General features: G+C 27.7%; 3 protein-coding genes across 5 annotated transcripts in view; 2 read left to right on the forward strand and 1 right to left on the reverse strand.

The window, feature by feature from the left end:
- IP3K1 (inositol-trisphosphate 3-kinase-like protein) overlaps window positions 1–7,787 on the reverse strand; it is a 79,445-nt gene extending 71,658 nt beyond the window's left edge. The window contains exon 1 of one of the 3 annotated variants that reach the window (XM_015513366.2): window positions 7,464–7,787. Coding sequence is in view for 1 of the 3 variants with exons in the window: in XM_015513369.2 (XP_015368855.1) it covers window positions 7,464–7,526 (63 nt within the window). In the remaining 2 variants the exon portion in view is untranslated. Of the gene's footprint in view, window positions 1–276; window positions 453–7,463 lie in introns of those variants that run through there. The other 2 variants (XM_015513369.2, XM_015513367.2) reach the window with 2 other exon arrangements.
- A 2,555-nt stretch (window positions 7,788–10,342) lies between these two features.
- On the forward strand, window positions 10,343–11,603 carry Tbcb (tubulin-binding cofactor B). The gene is made up of 2 exons (XM_015513371.2): window positions 10,343–10,881; window positions 10,971–11,603. Exons 1-2 carry the CDS (start codon window positions 10,531–10,533, stop codon window positions 11,349–11,351), a joined length of 732 nt encoding a protein of 243 aa, XP_015368857.2. The 5' UTR covers window positions 10,343–10,530; the 3' UTR covers window positions 11,352–11,603.
- A 2,342-nt stretch (window positions 11,604–13,945) lies between these two features.
- Window positions 13,946–15,109, forward strand: LOC107165218 (large ribosomal subunit protein mL62). The gene is made up of 4 exons (XM_015513359.2): window positions 13,946–14,215; window positions 14,394–14,579; window positions 14,652–14,821; window positions 14,883–15,109. The coding sequence occupies exons 1-4, from the start codon at window positions 14,081–14,083 to the stop codon at window positions 14,968–14,970; spliced, it is 579 nt and encodes a 192-aa protein (XP_015368845.1). The 5' UTR covers window positions 13,946–14,080; the 3' UTR covers window positions 14,971–15,109.
- Window positions 15,110–18,017: the final 2,908 nt, after the last annotated feature.

Genomic DNA, 18,017 nt, shown 5'->3' on the forward strand with positions numbered 1-18,017 from the left:
ATGGATTGAACAATGGTTATACAAATAGAATAAATAATAAAATATTTTTACAAAGATTTATGACTTCCAGTAAATAAAACTATGTGTAAGCTGCTTCCTAATTTTACCTATTTTTATTTTTTATCTAAAAAAAAAAGTTGAACCTCTTCTCTAAAATACAATAATTTTAAAGTTTAAAATTTAAGTTCAAATGTGAAATAAAAAATAATGGTTAAATTGTGTTTTTCATGTAACTTATCGTAACGATATCTAAATATAAAATACATTAAAACTCACTCTGCATTTTAAAACATAATAACATTCGAAAATCCTCCAAACACAAAATGTAGATACTTTTTTATATAAAATAAACACTTGCACTACATTAAAATAATTAAACGGTACAAAGCTTTTGGTTAATGTATTAGGTGAAAATTAGGAAAATTAAAAACAAAATGAATTTTGTTACGCGATATTTATATTTTAAAGTAACGATGATAAACGGTCCGCACGTATGTCTGTTCGCTATTTAACTGCGGACCAAACCTATGACCAAAGACAGTTTAAAGGAGCGTTCAGTACAACAAATTAAAATATATATATATATACACCTGTATAGGTCTATTGGGTATATACTTGTGTGTGTACATATGCTAGTATAATATGGACATACACTCGAGTGTTAAAAGTACATAGTAAATTGGTCTTTTTTTTTAATTTCCACCGGTGTTTTTGTTTACATAAAGTCGGAAAACTGACAAAATGTAACCACACGCAGTCGCCCACACGCAAATACTTTAGTACTAAACAATGAAATATAAACGTATATATAGGTACACTATATACAAAGGTAATATGTACAAGTAATTATTGTTAGTTGAAATTTAATATTTAGGTAAGCTCCATGGTTTGTGTACTCAAGTGTGCGATCTTTACCACCGACAAAAGTAATATCTATACCTGTATACAATAATTACTCAGCAGAACTAAAATACGATCCACATTTACCTCGAAAAATGTATATCATTTGACGTAGTCTGCGTTAAACGGCACTGATGTTAGTACTAAATGATAATTTATATTGTTGAACATAATTTAAACATTTTAAAAAAACTCAGTAAATGTTAACATCATTTTACGAATCAAAGAATACCAATGATTTGTACTGCAAGTAACGCAGCTTAGGAAAAAGTAATAGTACCTACTATCTACTATTTACTACCTATATAAGCTAAACGAAAAAGTATCGATTGCATTTGTATAGTTAACACTCACTGTGGTAATGTCCGGTGTCTGTGACGGGTGTAATGAAAAATGTAAATGATGGAGACAGTTAAATAAGAAATATCATCACAATAAATTCTTTGAAAATAATTTACGTAATCCATGAAATAGAATTTTAAAAAGTGGGTGTTGAGCGTATTTGTTTTACTTAACAAACCGAGTTTTTTAAGAGATTGTCGGATGATTAAAGCCAGGGCCAGCAATAGAGGGTAGGGCTGGGGGGCAGAGCTCCAAGACCCGGAGGAGCCCGTTGTCAGAAGCGTATTTAGACACAGCCACACAGGCCCTATAGGCACAGGCTTAGAATGGAGACATTTGGAAGACAACAAATTTTACTAATTTTTCGAGTAGAAAAATCACTTTTATAAAAATTATACGCTATATAATTTACAATCATTTTTGCTTTATTTTTTAATTTCGATATTACGGATGTCTGTAGCCCCCCCCCCCACACAAAAAAAAAATCAGAGCAGGTCAATCAAAACTGTAGTTAGACCTCACGGGTTAAAAATTACAGTCTACCCAATTTTGAAAATCAAATTGAGCCTAACTATTGAATTTAAATTAATTTTAAATTTCAGTTATATTTTACTTATACAATTAATAGTTACATATAAATTTATTTATTTATTTATTTAAAATTAGGGTATAGATAAATTAGTTGTTTATAATTAAATATAATTTAGTTAATTACTAATTTTGTAATTTAACTTTCATATAAGATACAGTGAATATCTATATACTGAACCAAATTAATTCATTACACAATCTGTTAGAGGAATAAAGCTTTATTTCTTGAATCAAATATTCAAATGCAGCAATTAGAAACACACATAGTTAAGTAGATGATTAAAATAGTAGATTAAACTAAACTTTAACAGGTGCCACCTAACGGACAACGGTAGTAGGTAACACCTAACCATCACCCACGACTCGACTCACCCCTTAAAAAAGATACGACCGCTGTAACACCTTTATACCGTGTTCGACGCCATTAAATTATAAGTGAAAGGGCTCGGAATTGATAAGCCCCAGGGCGTACCAAAGTTCTCGACGGCCCTATAATTATAGCAGAAGCAAAATAAAATTAAATTGTAATTAACGATCTGAGTGTACGTACGGGCCGGTGTTACTAGCTTCCGGATGGGTTACCACACGGATGGTTTTTAGCAACAAAGCTTTGCCACTTATATAAAACGTATTGCGACCAATCGTTCACCCTACACAGTAGGTACCGGGATTTAAGTAGTTAAAGCATTAATTTTAATTATATAAAAAAATTTAGATATCAAACTAAAAAACATGAATGTCGATTTTCAAGAAAATATAAATAAAATATGCGTAGGTACCTTAAGTATAAAAATAATGAAAGAAGTATAATCAGTATTTTTAAATGATTTATTTATGGCTGAAGGTATATACATTATACCTAAGTAATGTGTGTTCATGTGTTAAAAATTATTTGATTTTCTAAAAACCAGAAACTGTATTTTAAATGTTATATACATATAATAAAGTAGTAGACAAATACAATTTTTAATAATATTAATTAACATACTTTTAATCAATAAAATAAATACTTTTTTAGTTAGGTATATCGTATATATTATATATATATATATATGTATAACGATATTAATCCCGCCAAGAACAGTTTATTTTAGAAATTTTACCACGGACATTTTTGATTTAGGATAATTATTTTACTCTGGATATTTTCCTTTTGATATTTTTTTTACGTGAAAATGTTTTTCTTGTAAATTTTAAACTAGGTTCGAAGCTTAAGGCGATGTACAAACTAATCATTTTTTCTTTTATAAAGTGTCATTGTCTATGTCATCATTCCTAACGCACTATGGCAATTAATTAATAATTAACTGAATTTCTTACAAATTATTAACACAAATTTAAAAAAAATTAAGCCTAAAGATAAATAACTAGGTATAAGACATTGAAGAAAAACATTTTAAATACCATGCAAATCAAAGGTATATTTTATTGATTTTATCAAGCAAAAATGGATCAATGGTTCAAATTTTCTTATAGTTATTACCATTATATAGGAGAATTTTATTTCAATATTATTAATAATAAATCATGGAGAAAATTTAAAACTGGTTTAATGTAAAAATGCCCGTTTTCCTTAATTTATTTGGAAACTGTTCCCCACAAAGTACCAACTATAGACCATCACCGAAATAAAATATTGTAATAGTTTTTTTTACTATAAAATATGTAGGTAAACATGTGTTTTCAAAAAAAAAAACCCATCATTGTATACGCTCAGAATTTAAAATATTCCAAATTTTGATTTTGACTTTGAAATTCATTCTTTGAAATAATCCTGATAGAATTCGTTTAAAATACAACATTTTTTACTTGAAGAGATATAATCTTAAACAAATGAGCATCAAATTCAAATTACAGAATAATACTGATATAAATATAAATTTACAGGTGGTGTCAACAAGTGTTAAACGTTTAAAATATTTTTTAATTAAAATTGATAAACTCATTACTTATAATAAATGATTTAAGTTTTTATTCGTAAATCACCAAAGTACGTCTATTCTGATTACAACTTTCAACTAAATTATAAGTTATATTTTAAAATTAAAAAAAAAATTTATAAGTGATTTTCAAAATCAACTAGAGTGCATCAATGAGTATATTATTTAGTATTCACCAAATTAATAATAAGTGTATCAAGCAAATGATCTTTACGATTAGGTTAGGTGTACATTGTACAGGCCTGACTGCCTATGAGGTCAAACAAAATTATACAGATATTATCACAAAGAACTGATTAGATGATTATTATTTTGATTTTTATTATACATAAATCCAAGAAAAAAAACAACAAAAACATTTAGTCGAATTAAGAAAATATGAATTTGACACAGATTTACGATGCCTAAATTATTAAGTATACGTATTTATTAGTATCTGTGTACATAAAAACCTAACAGATTTATTTTTGTTCTAATCAATAATCGTTCAAAAAAAAAAATTATAACTGAAAGTTATAATTACTGATATAAAAAAATTAAAATTAGTACACCTCAACTTAAATTAAGTACAGAAACTAACAAAACTGAAAACAAAACAACAGTAACATGACACTCGTAAAACATTTAAAATTGTTATGCACTTTATTCAGAATGCATTTCAAAACTCTCTTTTGTAAATATATATTTTTATATTACGTTAATCATATAGGTAGGTTACTATTAAAATAATTTTCGTTCATATATATTTTCCTGTATAAAATAACATAAAAAACACAAAATGCAGCGGTTCCTACGTTTGTATAACCCAGTCACCGCTATGAGGATCCGCAGACATTATTATATTCAGAGGAATAGTTGGCAGTATTTTATTTTAGTAATTGTTTCAAGGCTTCAGCAGTGTCGGTCTGGCACTTAAGGGACCCGGATGCATTTCATCAGAAGGGCCCCCAAAAATGTTATTTCATAAAATGATAAAAAAAATGCTTATAAGTAGTGAAATATTATATTTACAGTAATATCAGGGCATCTCGACACAAATACGGATGCGTTCGCGGCCTCACGACCATGGGACCAGGCCGACACTGAGCTTCAAGCAAACATAAATTGCACCCAATGAAGGGAAACAATTGTGAATTTCACGCAATACATTTCAGGAATAATTTTTTTTTTATGGTAAATTGTACCCAATAGAGACAGATCGTTGTGATCGGATGCAAATGTTGTCTAAAAAATTTTTTTACTGATTACCTACTATACCCTATACCTACTCATTATGTATTAAATTTGTTACAATCGTTTCTATAAAATAGAATAGTACCTATTCTATGCAATTTTTTTTTGTTGCTTCAAAAGAAAATATTTATATTTTATATATGAATACAATCAATAAGTAAAGGTGATCAAATTATAAATTTGTAAGTTATTAAGTATAAAGCGCACTTACTTACTAACTTTTAATGTTACCCAATGAAGTCTTTAAATATAGGTAATACTTATATCTACCAGTATGGCAGTATATTAACCTGTTCACTGTTAAGAACGTATTATTACATAATACCTACTAAGAAAAATACTATCGTTTCTCTCAGTAAACTTTGAAACACGTAAGGAAAAAACCATCAAGTTACCAAAATAGGCAAATGTATAGTCTGGTAATGCATAATTTGTATACACTATTAATTTTTCCATGGAGACGCACATACATTTACTTATGTTTAAATAATCTAAACCAAATATAAGTAAAAAATAGTTTGAATACAAAATACAATATTAAATAAAATTAATATATAACCTGGGTGTAAATGAGTACTAGCCTCTAGGCTCTAGGTATCTTTGTTCAAAATATTTTAAATCAAAAAATAGAATTTGTATTTAGTCAAAATCATCTGTTTTTGGTATAAGACATTGTATTTATAAAATTACTTTTTAAAATGTTTACTATTTTAAAATAAAAAATGACTGAATAACCTAATTAATGATTTCAATGAGTATTGCTGCTATATCATACATAATTAAAATCCTTTATAACAATTATTAATCTAGGTAATTTATATGTTATAGAATTGTTTTGTAAGAAAATATTTTTCAATTTCTAACCAATACTTAACTTAACTATTTAATAATAAATAAAAATGGAATTCATTAGGACACAAAAATAAATATTGAGTAGAGAAAAGTAATGAAAAATAAATAATAATTTACTAAAGGTATGTCCACAAAAATTGTTTCATTCAAAGCCAAAAAATTCTTAAAATTAAGTGTCGGCGAGTCGGCAGGAACGAATGTTAGATACAACAGGCAGTTGGATTATAGGTAGGTCAATATATATTTGAGGAAATAAATAACTTTAAATATCAAGGCACCAACTTAAGCAGCACGAGTGACAACTTAAGAAATTAAAAAACACATTACATTGAGGAACAAATGTTTTACGGCCTCTCTGGCTGAATGGAGTCGAAAATACTGTCGATAAAATCAAAAGAACAACTACAGAGAAATAGCAAGACCTGTGATAATGTACACATGTAAAACATGACCCAGGACTTAGCGAGTTAAAAATAGTTAGACTCGCTACCATGAAGAGAAAATTTGTCAGGAAGATATACAGATCTAAAAGAATAAATACCAAGTATACAATATTAGATATAACAGGGAACTACAAGAATTATTCGTTAAATCAAATATAATAGGGGAAATATGGCACAAGACACTGGCTTGGTTTGGTCATGTATTTAGGGTTAAATAAAAAGCAAATGATACACTAAACTGGATCCCCCGGGGAAGGAAACTAATTGGAAGTTCAAAACAGAAGTAGAACGACAAAAGAAAAAAGGAACTAATACATCTACGAATATACAATATTGATGAATTAGCTCTGGATAGTGCCAGTTGGAAAAGAATTTGTTTAGCAGCCATAGGCCTCAATGGTCCTTAAAGCTGGAAGAAGGTTTCTTAATTAATTCCTCAAACTTATATCCTTACATTTTTTTTTTTTTTTGTACATTTATAGTTAAATATTTCATAATTATGTTACCAACATAAAAATCACTATTTATATACAGCTAAAAAAATCAAGTAAATATTACATTGGAAATCAAGGTATTTACTAACCATACACAATACACTATAGTAGTACAAAAATTATTGTCTATTGTACTGTCTATAATAATTTAAAGAAATTCAAACAATATTATTTATATAGGGTGATTTTTTTATCATGAACCCCACTCATTATTTCAAAAAGCTTACTATTGCTTAGTGCTTACATACATTACATACAGGTTAATAATATATTTTTATATTAATCTAAAGAACCAATATTTTTGTATTTTAATTTCGACCTGTCAGTTTATTTTCAATTTTAGATATAATCAACAAAGATTTTTGAAAAAAACATATTTTCAATAAGCTTTATTGTTTTAGATCATAAAAGATCAACATTTTTACCATTTAGAATAAAGAAATCCATGATGGATTAAAAGGAACACTTAAAAGTTATGATAAAAACTAAAATATTTTTTGAATAAAAAAAATATCATAACTATATTTATCAAAAGCTTGGGGGCGGCTTGTTATAATAAAAGCTCTAGCGCAGGGTTTGTGATTAATACATATTATGCAGCACAGCTATTTTTTTCTGTCTGAGACTTATGCATACATAGGTAGGTACATAATTTATTGTGAACATACCTTGTTCTCGACGGTCTCTAAACAATAATCTGGTGGTGGAAATTCTCTTGACAGATGCGTCATGGTTATTATTCTTCAACACACTGGTCTCACAGATATTATATGTATCAAATATTTCACAGTTCACGGAGCAGGTATTCACGAATTACATCCAAACATCCGCAGGAGCGAGGAGAAGACATTCAACCAACAAACAACATTAGAACAAGACATTGTTGCAAGTTGACGTTTCATCATCGTTATACATTAAACATTAATAGTCTTCTAATACACAAATGTCAAATACACAATGTTGTATTATAGATGTTGGTGACTATATACATCATTGGCACATTGCCTACGTTATCTTCTATATTTTTTTCACACCTGATAGCGTTATCGGTGTTATCATATAAACATAAACAATAATATTTTATTTACATTTTTCATTGAATGATAAAATTTTATTGTATAATATAATATATATATATATATATATATATATCACAATATTCACAGATATGATTAATGAGTATAATAAAAATAAATTATTAACTATAATACATTAATATAATAAATCATAAATATGATACATTATATTTATGTAAAATTTTATATTATTATGTCTATTGTACTATTATAATAGATATAATATTAGATACACAATATTATAAGAAATATAATATATTGTAATTTAGTGATTATAATTTTATTAAATTAAGAGAATAATGAATGTAATATGTATTATTTTAGTACTTTCAATTCAATTAACAATTTGTACATCTTTATAAAATCATACATTTATACACATTATATTATATCTTGAAATTAAATTGATCTTAACTTAGTAGACATGATCAAATAATACAATTAAACTTATAAAAAATTAGGTAGGTACCTATGTTATACCTACATAAATAGCATTTGCACCACTTACTGAGATACCATAAATTAAAATCTATGTTACCTACACACTATTTACACATAACTGTGTACCAAAATTTGCATTCTTCTCTTTACACTAATTCCTACAATATTGATTCTCTAGCCTGTAAAAATGCCATCTTAATTAAACTCATTCTAAATTCTGGTCTATAAATCCACTATAGGTTTGTAATAACTATGAGCTTTATTATATAGATACAAAAATCTAAAAATGTGTATATTAAAAATCAGACATCACTTATTATTGAGTAATTAAAATAAATTTTAAATAATATGTAATTGTATTTTATTTATTATTATTATTGTTAATAATTGTTAACCCAAAACTTGGTTATTCATGAGCTATGAATTATAAGAACAGTATTAAAATTTAAGAAATCAGACATTTATTATCAGTAACTAACAATTAATTGAATGTAGAAAAATATAATACAAATATATAATATTATAATATAATAATTGTTCAAAAGGCGTTAAAGATAGGCAATTAGCATACTATTATCGTTGGATAATAGAACGTTTGACTACATGAATTGAAACCTATAGAGGTTCTACTGTATTTATTTTACTATGGTTATAACTACAAACTAGGATAAGTAATACTTATTATTAAGTATATGTATATATATTAGTTTGTGGTTATAACTTATAAGTTATAATATAGTATACAAGCTACACGTTATCTGCTGAGGGTAAATTTGACGTAAGTTTGGCCAGCCCACCTCCTATAAAGGAAAATCACGAATTCGCACACCTAGTTTGAAAATTCGCACGACTTTCCTTCTCCTCGAAAAACAAAAAAATTCATAGCGGTACATACATTTATGTAACTATTCAGTCTTGTAAAATATTCGAATACAAGTATTTGAATATTTGTAATAAAATACGTGTTAAAATATTTTTAAATAACCTGACTACTTCTTAAAAGTATAAGAATATGTTAATTTTATTTAATCTAATAAACGAAATATTGTGCTAAATTTTAAAAGTAATTTCTATGCTGTAACGAATTATTTTTAACGTTATTAAAATAAGTTATGAATGTAGAATTGTTGACAAATCGTCAAAACCTAGGGACTAGGATATAGAAAAAAAAGTAAAAATCATTTGAATTTACTCGCAATTTTCCATTTAGATATCTAATTTTGTCCAAACGTGAACATTAAATTTCAATAAAATAAATAGTGCTGCATAATATGCATAATATGCATCTTTAATATTTTTGGACTGCTATTATAATAACTGATAAGGAACCATGTATTGTATTTTCATTTTTTTTGACATATAAAATATTTCGGTATTTATAGGAAAAATACTAAATTAAATTGAAAATATCAAATGTCATCAAGTAACCCAAAAATGTTCAAAAATATTTCTAAAATTTTTTAATTACAAACGAATATGAAAATCATTCAATGACTATCATTTCATTTTGGAATACCTACATATGTACCTAATATAGTAAAAATTTGAATTTTAAAAAATAAAATAAAATAAATTTGACTTCCCGGTAAGCTTGAACTATGAATTTTTAACAACGACATAATTTTTCACAATTTTGATGAAATTCGACAAAATTCAAACTTTAGATGCTCATAAAAAATGACTGTAGATTTACGATTTAATTTTTTTTTTTTGAATAACCCTAATTAATTTTGTATTAATTCTCTCGTCTTGAATTCAAGTTTTTGATAAATAAAAAAATATTTATCGACAATTATTGAAAATTAGTTTTTGATTAACCACAAATAAAACTAAATCGATTTTGTTGGAAACTTACTGGTAGTGGTTTGTAGTTTTGTACTGTTTGGTCTGTTTGTAGAACAATTGAACAGATGGTATTGAACCTCGGCCGACGAGGCTAGATTGATCTTCTTATCTCTTAAATTCATGGTTAAAGTGGTTCTATCGCGGTAAAAGAACAATTCCGTCGGTTATCAGTTCCTACCGATTTATTTTTGTCATGCACTAACAACTATCGAAAACCAGAGTCACGAATGACTAACCGTTTTTCGTTTCGTCATTTCACATTTGACATTTGTACTTATAGTGTTTGTACTTTTTTGGTTGGACTTGGACGCGTGTATTATTTGTTAAATATTTGTTATATAACTTTAATATTTAATATTTCGTCTACTGTTTTATGATCATGAATCATCAAGAAAATCAACTTTCAGACATGTTAGAAGTTTACATATGTACAAAATTGTCAGACCCTGAAATAAACACGAGGAGATACAGAAAAGGTATGACGATCAATGATCTTAAAAACAAATTGGAAATGATCACTGGGCGATCAGCTGGTACAATGATACTATCGGCTTACGATAAAGATAAGTTAGTAGTCAAACTGGATGATGACGATTCACAATTAGGATCATATCCCGTTGAAAATGGTATGTTTTTATTGGTCGAAGATCCAGCATATGATACATCTGATCAGGATACTATTGATGGTTATAAGATGACTGAGGAAGAATATAATGCTAAACAAGTGTGTACCTATATTAGCCTTATAGTTTTATACGTTTATTGGTTTCTGTGCTGTATACTGTATAATTAATTTAAATAAATTTTTTTTAGGAAACATTAAAGAGCTTTTTAATGAATAACAAGCTTGGTAAATATAATCCAGAATATCTGAAACAACGAGAACAAGAAAATCTGGAAAAAGAACAACAAGAGAATTTAGAAAAAGAACAAATCGACAAAATAGAAGTTGGGCAAAGGTGTTGTATTAGACTACCAAACAAACCTGCTCAACATGGCACAGTTATGTACAAAGGACGTTTAGATGATAAAAGTGGTTATTGGGTTGGAGTTAAGTATGATGAACCATACGGCAAGCATGACGGATCTTTAAATGGAAAACAATATTTTCAAACACTTCCTAAGTATGGATCTTTTGTTACTCCTTCAGCAGTGGAAATTGGTGATTTTCCAGTTATCGACGATGAACTTTAAACATTCCTTAAATCTATATCTATACACTATAATTTTTGTTCTCATTATAAGCTAACATCTATGAATTAGTATTAATTGTCCAATGTTTTAATACGTTTTTTATACACTTTATTTTATTAATACTGTAACACTAAGAGGTGGTTTAGATTCATATTTTGTAAGAAATCTTAATCACTTATAATTTTTTTAAAGAAATGTCCATGAATATTTCTAGCATTGCTTGTGATAAATAAATAATATTTAATTTAATAATGTGATATTCATATTTGATGATAACATAAACACAATTAGAAAAATATTTCAGTGATTTATTTTTAAAAGTAAGCTTAAATATTAATTAAATGCTCAGAAAATCATTAAAGATTTTACTGCATTGTCATACAATATAGATGATTATTTTTTAAATAAGTTAATTTTGATGTTATTAATGTTTTTATCATGTAAAACTAAGAACAGTATAGCTATATCTAATATTGTATTATGCCAATCATGCACCATATTATATTAGGTACTAGGTATCATAGCTGATAATAATATTACCTATTACATAAGATTTATACAAAATTTATTTAAATTTTGTTGATACATCTATTCTGCGATATTAATATAGCTCATATGTCTGTTATAATATCTTGTACTACCTACAACAACTGTCTATATAGGCAGTTTTGTTCTGTGGTCTGGTAGTCAAGGTCTTGTAGAATTCAAGCGTCTAAAGACAAAACCTCTATCAGTATCACACTTTTACAGCAGTTTGATTTTCAAAAACCCATAATAACTTATTGAAATAATTATTTTTATTTTTGTACTAAACGTATATATATATTTTCAAACACACATACAATCTATATAATTATTAATTTTGTACAATAGGCATTTAGGATTAGGGTTAGAAAATGGATTTTTTGAATAAGAGCCACTCATTAGTGGCAATTAGCTTGGTGTTTTTTTTTAGGATATTAAGGAGAGATATTTAATTTAAATGGTCAAGACACCATTTACCTTTGAGTCTACATTGTGAGTTTCCAGTTGTGAGGAGGTATGTAGCTCTTAATTGAAAATGAAGAAATTTCTTTGGGTGAGTGTGCCATATCTTCAAGTGGTGAATTACAAATTTAGTTCACTCCAAGACAAATATTAAAATAATTTTATACAAAACATTTAAATAAGATTTCAATAAAATTAACTGTAGAGTTTAATTATTGAAAAGTAAAAAAATAATACTTACTTTTTAAATAATAATTAAAAAAACATAGTTGGTTTCTTAATTTTTAAACAATATATAAATACTTAAATATAATATTGAAATTAGTAGATTGATATAAACTAACAATTATTAAGTCTTGTATCATATTATATGGGTTGAAAATTGTCAATATTGTACATGCCACTAAGTTAGGTAGGTACCTAATTAAAAAAAACCTTATGCAGTTTTGCAAATCAAATTTTTATACTCTTTCCTTGAAGTCTGAAAAAACCAAATTTTAAATTAACAGTTAATAATCACTTGATGAAGATGTGATGACTAGAGTTAGGATGTTGATGACCTAAAAGAACACAAAAATTCCATTAAAAAGGGCAAAAATGCCATAAAAACTTCAATAAATGGCCTTAAAAATTATCTAAAAAACTAATTAAGTAAGTGAAAAAACGTATTTATAAATAATAATTTTTATTAGAGATATAGGTGTAATAGTAATTTAAAATATTTTTTTCAATATAAAGAATAAACATTTGCCCTAAAATCTATAATTTGAGAATAATGCATTAATGCCCCACATTGTACAAAAAGTACAAAAAATGTTCTAAAAGATGAAAAAAAAAAAAATTTCTTGTCAGGTGGCACTGCTGGGAGCCTTCCTTTTCTGTAATTAATGTTATTTTTTTTCTTTTTCTTTTTAAGTCACCACACTTACTTATTATACACTGTATGTATAGATTGTAAATACACTTTTATCTTCAATAAAAAAAGATGAAAAAATGACTAAAATGTTGAAAAACGATGTTAAAAAACAAAAAAATGCATTTATAGCTAAAAATGTCAAAAATGCAAAAAAAAAATTAGAATATTCTGCATCAAGGGAGGCATGAAACAAATTTTTAGCTAGGATACCATTGTATAGAATGAAAGGAAAAAAAATGCAAAAGTCATCAACATCCTAACTCTGATGACATTGTATGTTAACATTGTTAACTCATATTTATTTTTTACTTTTCAATGATTATCGTCAAGTGACAAATTACGCGTTTTTTCCTTTAAACATAGGTGCATTCCAAGGTTTGGATTAAAATAATTTGATGCAAAACACCTAAATAAGATTTCAATAAAATTAATTTTAGTTGAATTATTGAAAAGATCTTTAAAATCTTTGGTCTTTAGAATGCTAGATGCTCGTCTGTACTCTACTATAAATTCAGTATTCATCTCTTAGATCATATACAATATAGTATAATATTATGATCTAAGATTCAATAATTTCATCTATTCTGTATTTCTGTGCTACTCTATAGGATTCGACCATATCGTTTCTATTGGCCACAATGGTTCTGAATTTCTGATAAGCGTTGTTATCAAACATGTTATAAACTGAAAACTTAGAAAATTGAATTTCGACAATCGGTTTTGGCGAATGGCGATTGAAATCTAGATTTTACTGATTTACTGATTTTAGTATTCTCTATTTCTATTATTCTAGTTGAGTAGTTTGTTTTCTACATTTGAAATAATCATGAGTTTCATCGTTTCTAATTGTTTTTGCAAGGTTGTACGGACCTTGTCCCGTTCCAATTACACGAGCGCCATTAGCTTGAAAAATCTACACCCAAAGAGTTCGTTGAAGATTACCACACCGTCACCCGAACAGGTACGTTCCTTATTCAATCCAATATTCGATGATAATAAAATAAGTAATAACTATCGTGACCTACAACAGCAGTGAGACATTTAAATTGAACCTTACTCGTGTAGTTCTACAAATGTAAATCATATTTTAACTATCAAAGTCTTTTCAAAACTCAATGGTATTATTTTTTTTGTTATAGTTGTTGGTCGACAATAAAGTTTTCACTGGATATATACCTGTGGAAGAGCTAGACATCACATACAGCACTTCTAGTGGTCCTGGTGGTCAGAACGTCAACAAAGTTAATACCAAAGTTGACTTGAGATTTAAGGTGGAATCGGCTCAATGGCTCAAAGAAGAAGTCCGGCAGAAACTAATTGATATTGTAAGTTAGTCAAAACAAACTGGTTGCAATATTAAAAAAAAAGTCATTTAATACACTGTAATTTTTCTTTAGAATCAAAATAAACTAACTAAAGAAGGATATTTGGTAATTCGGTCTGAAAAGACGCGGTCCCAACAACTGAATCTTGCAGATGCCATTGAGCGTTTGCGTTCTCTCATTTGGAAAGCTGCTGAACCTGAGCCAAAGGCATCTGAGGAATCAGTTGAAAAAATAAGACGCAGGTAATATATTTGAAATTTAATAGTGTCCGAACTTGAGTTTTATATTTCTTTTTTATGTTAGGATTGAGAAAGCAAATCGCACAAGATTAATAGAAAAGAAAATGAAATCTTTGACCAAGAGAAATCGTCAAGCACCAACAGTGTTCTAAATATATGTAGTATATGTTGCATAATATGCATTATGTGTCTATTTGTCATGATTGCAACTAGATGATTTTATACATTGTTTTAAAATTTTACCGTGTATTAATATTTAATAAAAAAATGTTATTTGTATATAGAACTAAAGTAGTTATTCATATTTTTGCAACTTTTATTCTAGTTTGATGAATTAAAATAAAATGTACCTTGCAAATAGTCATTCTGCAGTAAAGCAAGTGTCCTATATATATTATCATATATAGTATGTTACTGTAATGGATGTGTTACGTTTTGATTGAATGATAAATCATTAAATTCGATTAAAAATGATTCCAGGCAGAGATTTGATTTGAACAACTAGAGTTACATAGTTACATAGTACATATTTTTTATTTATTTATATCTTATACTACTGTTACTAATTAAGTTTTTATAAATGATAAGGTTAAATTTTTTTTACCTAATTGTAATCATATGTATTTTTATTAACCGGCGTTACATTTTTTTTAATTTACATTAATATTTAATTGCATTACATACGTTACTTATAACTGCTACTTATTACCTTAAGTTCTAATTATTTAAATCAGTTAACACATTTCTGTTGAGTTGACAAAATTAAAAAGTCTATTGGATGTCTCAGGAGTGGGTGGTAGCATCTCATATAGTGTCTCCAGAAGTTTCAGTTCGATGCACCTTTCAATGAATTGTTGACATTCTGTGAGTTTATGCTTGACCGTAATGATTGTTATGCACGTTGGGTTTTCTTTGGCCATGAGGTATCCGTGGGTCATGCGGGTGCGGCCTACTTGTTGGTGGACGAGAATTATCTCATCCCTAACAATATGTATTATACAACAATATTTCATACAATATAACTTGATTTCATTAACTTATAAGTCAATATCCACACGTGTAAATGTGTTCAAAGTATGAATGGTTCAAAAGTTACTTAATTGTTTTGAAATAATTTCAGTTGTCGGTAGGTGTATCTGCAAAAGTTTTCATCTGTTATCATAGGCGCAAATAGACAAATTATTTTGGTGGGACTAAAGCCCCTCCTATAATATTTTCTAAAAATTATATATGCTTAGTACTAATTGCTGACTTTTGAACTGGGGGGACCAAGTCCCCCCAAGCCCCCACCTATTTGCGCCAATGTCTGTTATTGGATGTGGACTACTTACAACCGGTTGGTTTTTACTCAGGCTTATGAATTATGATTATCTTTGATCAATACAGTTTAGTATATTTTCTTTAGTTAGGGGCAGCGAATATTTTTACCGGCCCATACATGGGTATTAAGTTAACATTTTTATGCTCAAAATTAAAATTTAACTTTAGAACTTAAAATAAATATATTTTAATCATAGATTGTTTTTGCTCAACACCGGTATACCATATCAAAATTAAAAACACATCAAATATCAATAACATATTATTCTTTATTATTATAATACGGTTATATAAGTATTATTATGTTATGTTATTATTATATAGTAATAGTTCGGCCCATACAAATATATTCAAACCTTCCAGGGGCAGCAAGAGCACAGGTATCAGTAGTCAAGGATGATGTTTGGAAGGTGACTCTTGAGTTAATTACACAACGTAGAATTCTTCTTAATTAGATTAATTGTCTATTTATTGTTGTAAAACATATATTTATTTATAACATGAAAGCTGAATATAAGTTAAGTATTCTGAATGATAGAATAAATTCGGTTTGATTTGAATATTTTCTAAGTTCAAAATATTGTTTAAAGAAATTTTCTAAGTCCAATGAATTAAATTAAACAACAGACTGGCGTGAAGCCCGTGAAGGTGCTCTGGCTAGTCTGGTCAAGTCGCGTCTGAATACAGGCAGTTTCGGGGTCCCTTATATAGTGCTACCCTCTACTCCCCATAGTCTACTTGCTCTTGTCGCTGTTCTCACGGATGTGGTAAAGTTATCTAGATTGACGGAAATGCCACTCGCCCACGTACGAGCTAAATGCGTATCCCATGCGACTACAGACTTCGATAATTTATATCATTATTATTATGTAAAAATATACATTATAATATTACATTATGACATTGTTTCTTGTAACTTTTGTAATGATGCATAACCCCACATCCTGTGCACACCTATCAACGATCTTTCATAGTCGTCTAACCACATGATTTCGTGTTGCCCTAACGTTAATGATTTCCACGAAATGCTTTCTCTCTTATAATTACAAAGTTGGTCGCGTCCTACCCTATCTTGGTTCGGCTGGTACCTAGTTGACCGTGAACTAGACAATGCGGGACGCTAGTCCATAGCACTGCCCTGTGCGCACGCCTATGATGTGTGTGATAATCACACATTCAAAATTTTGGCAGATTTTTATTTAATCATAAGTTGAAATTAATCAAATACCAGTTTTTTAATTAATAAACATTTTTTGCAAACAATGAAAATGCCTCAAGTGTGGGAGTGAGATGAATTTGTGCATAAGAGGAGGAACAAAGATATGAATTCAACGTTGCAAACAGAAAGGATGTTAAAATTTCAAGCAAATTTTATTTAATTTTGTTGAGTGATAGTATTAGGTTTTACAGAATTTTTTATTTATTTTAAAATTATAATTTATTTTTGTTGCTAGACCACATATTATATTTGAAAATCAAATATTAAGTAAATACTAAATAATAATAATTTGTCTTATAACAAAAAGTATAAATTTCCTAAGAATATTTTTAGAATTATAACTAGGGTTCAGATGTTGTCGCATTTGCAATTTTTTTTCTATTTTCGGATTCGTTGCTAAGTAAGTTATAAATTTGTTTCAAATAAGTACCAATCAATATATAAAAATTTTAAGTGCAACTTTTTGACCTTTTTAAAATTTTATTGCAATTTTGTTGATTGTCTTCATTTTCAATACAATTATATATATTTTTTTGTTTTCACTTTTTTTTTGTTAGATTATACAGTGCAATAATTTTTAAGGTAGGTAAGGTTATTCTAAAAAAACAAATCAAAAATAGTTTAAATAAAAAGTTTTAAATTTTGATAAAATTATTTGTA

This window comes from Diuraphis noxia, unplaced genomic scaffold (genome assembly GCF_037042655.1).
Source record: "Diuraphis noxia isolate RWA-SAM2 unplaced genomic scaffold, SU_Dnox_SAM2 contig0004, whole genome shotgun sequence".
NCBI lineage: Eukaryota > Metazoa > Arthropoda > Insecta > Hemiptera > Aphididae > Diuraphis > Diuraphis noxia.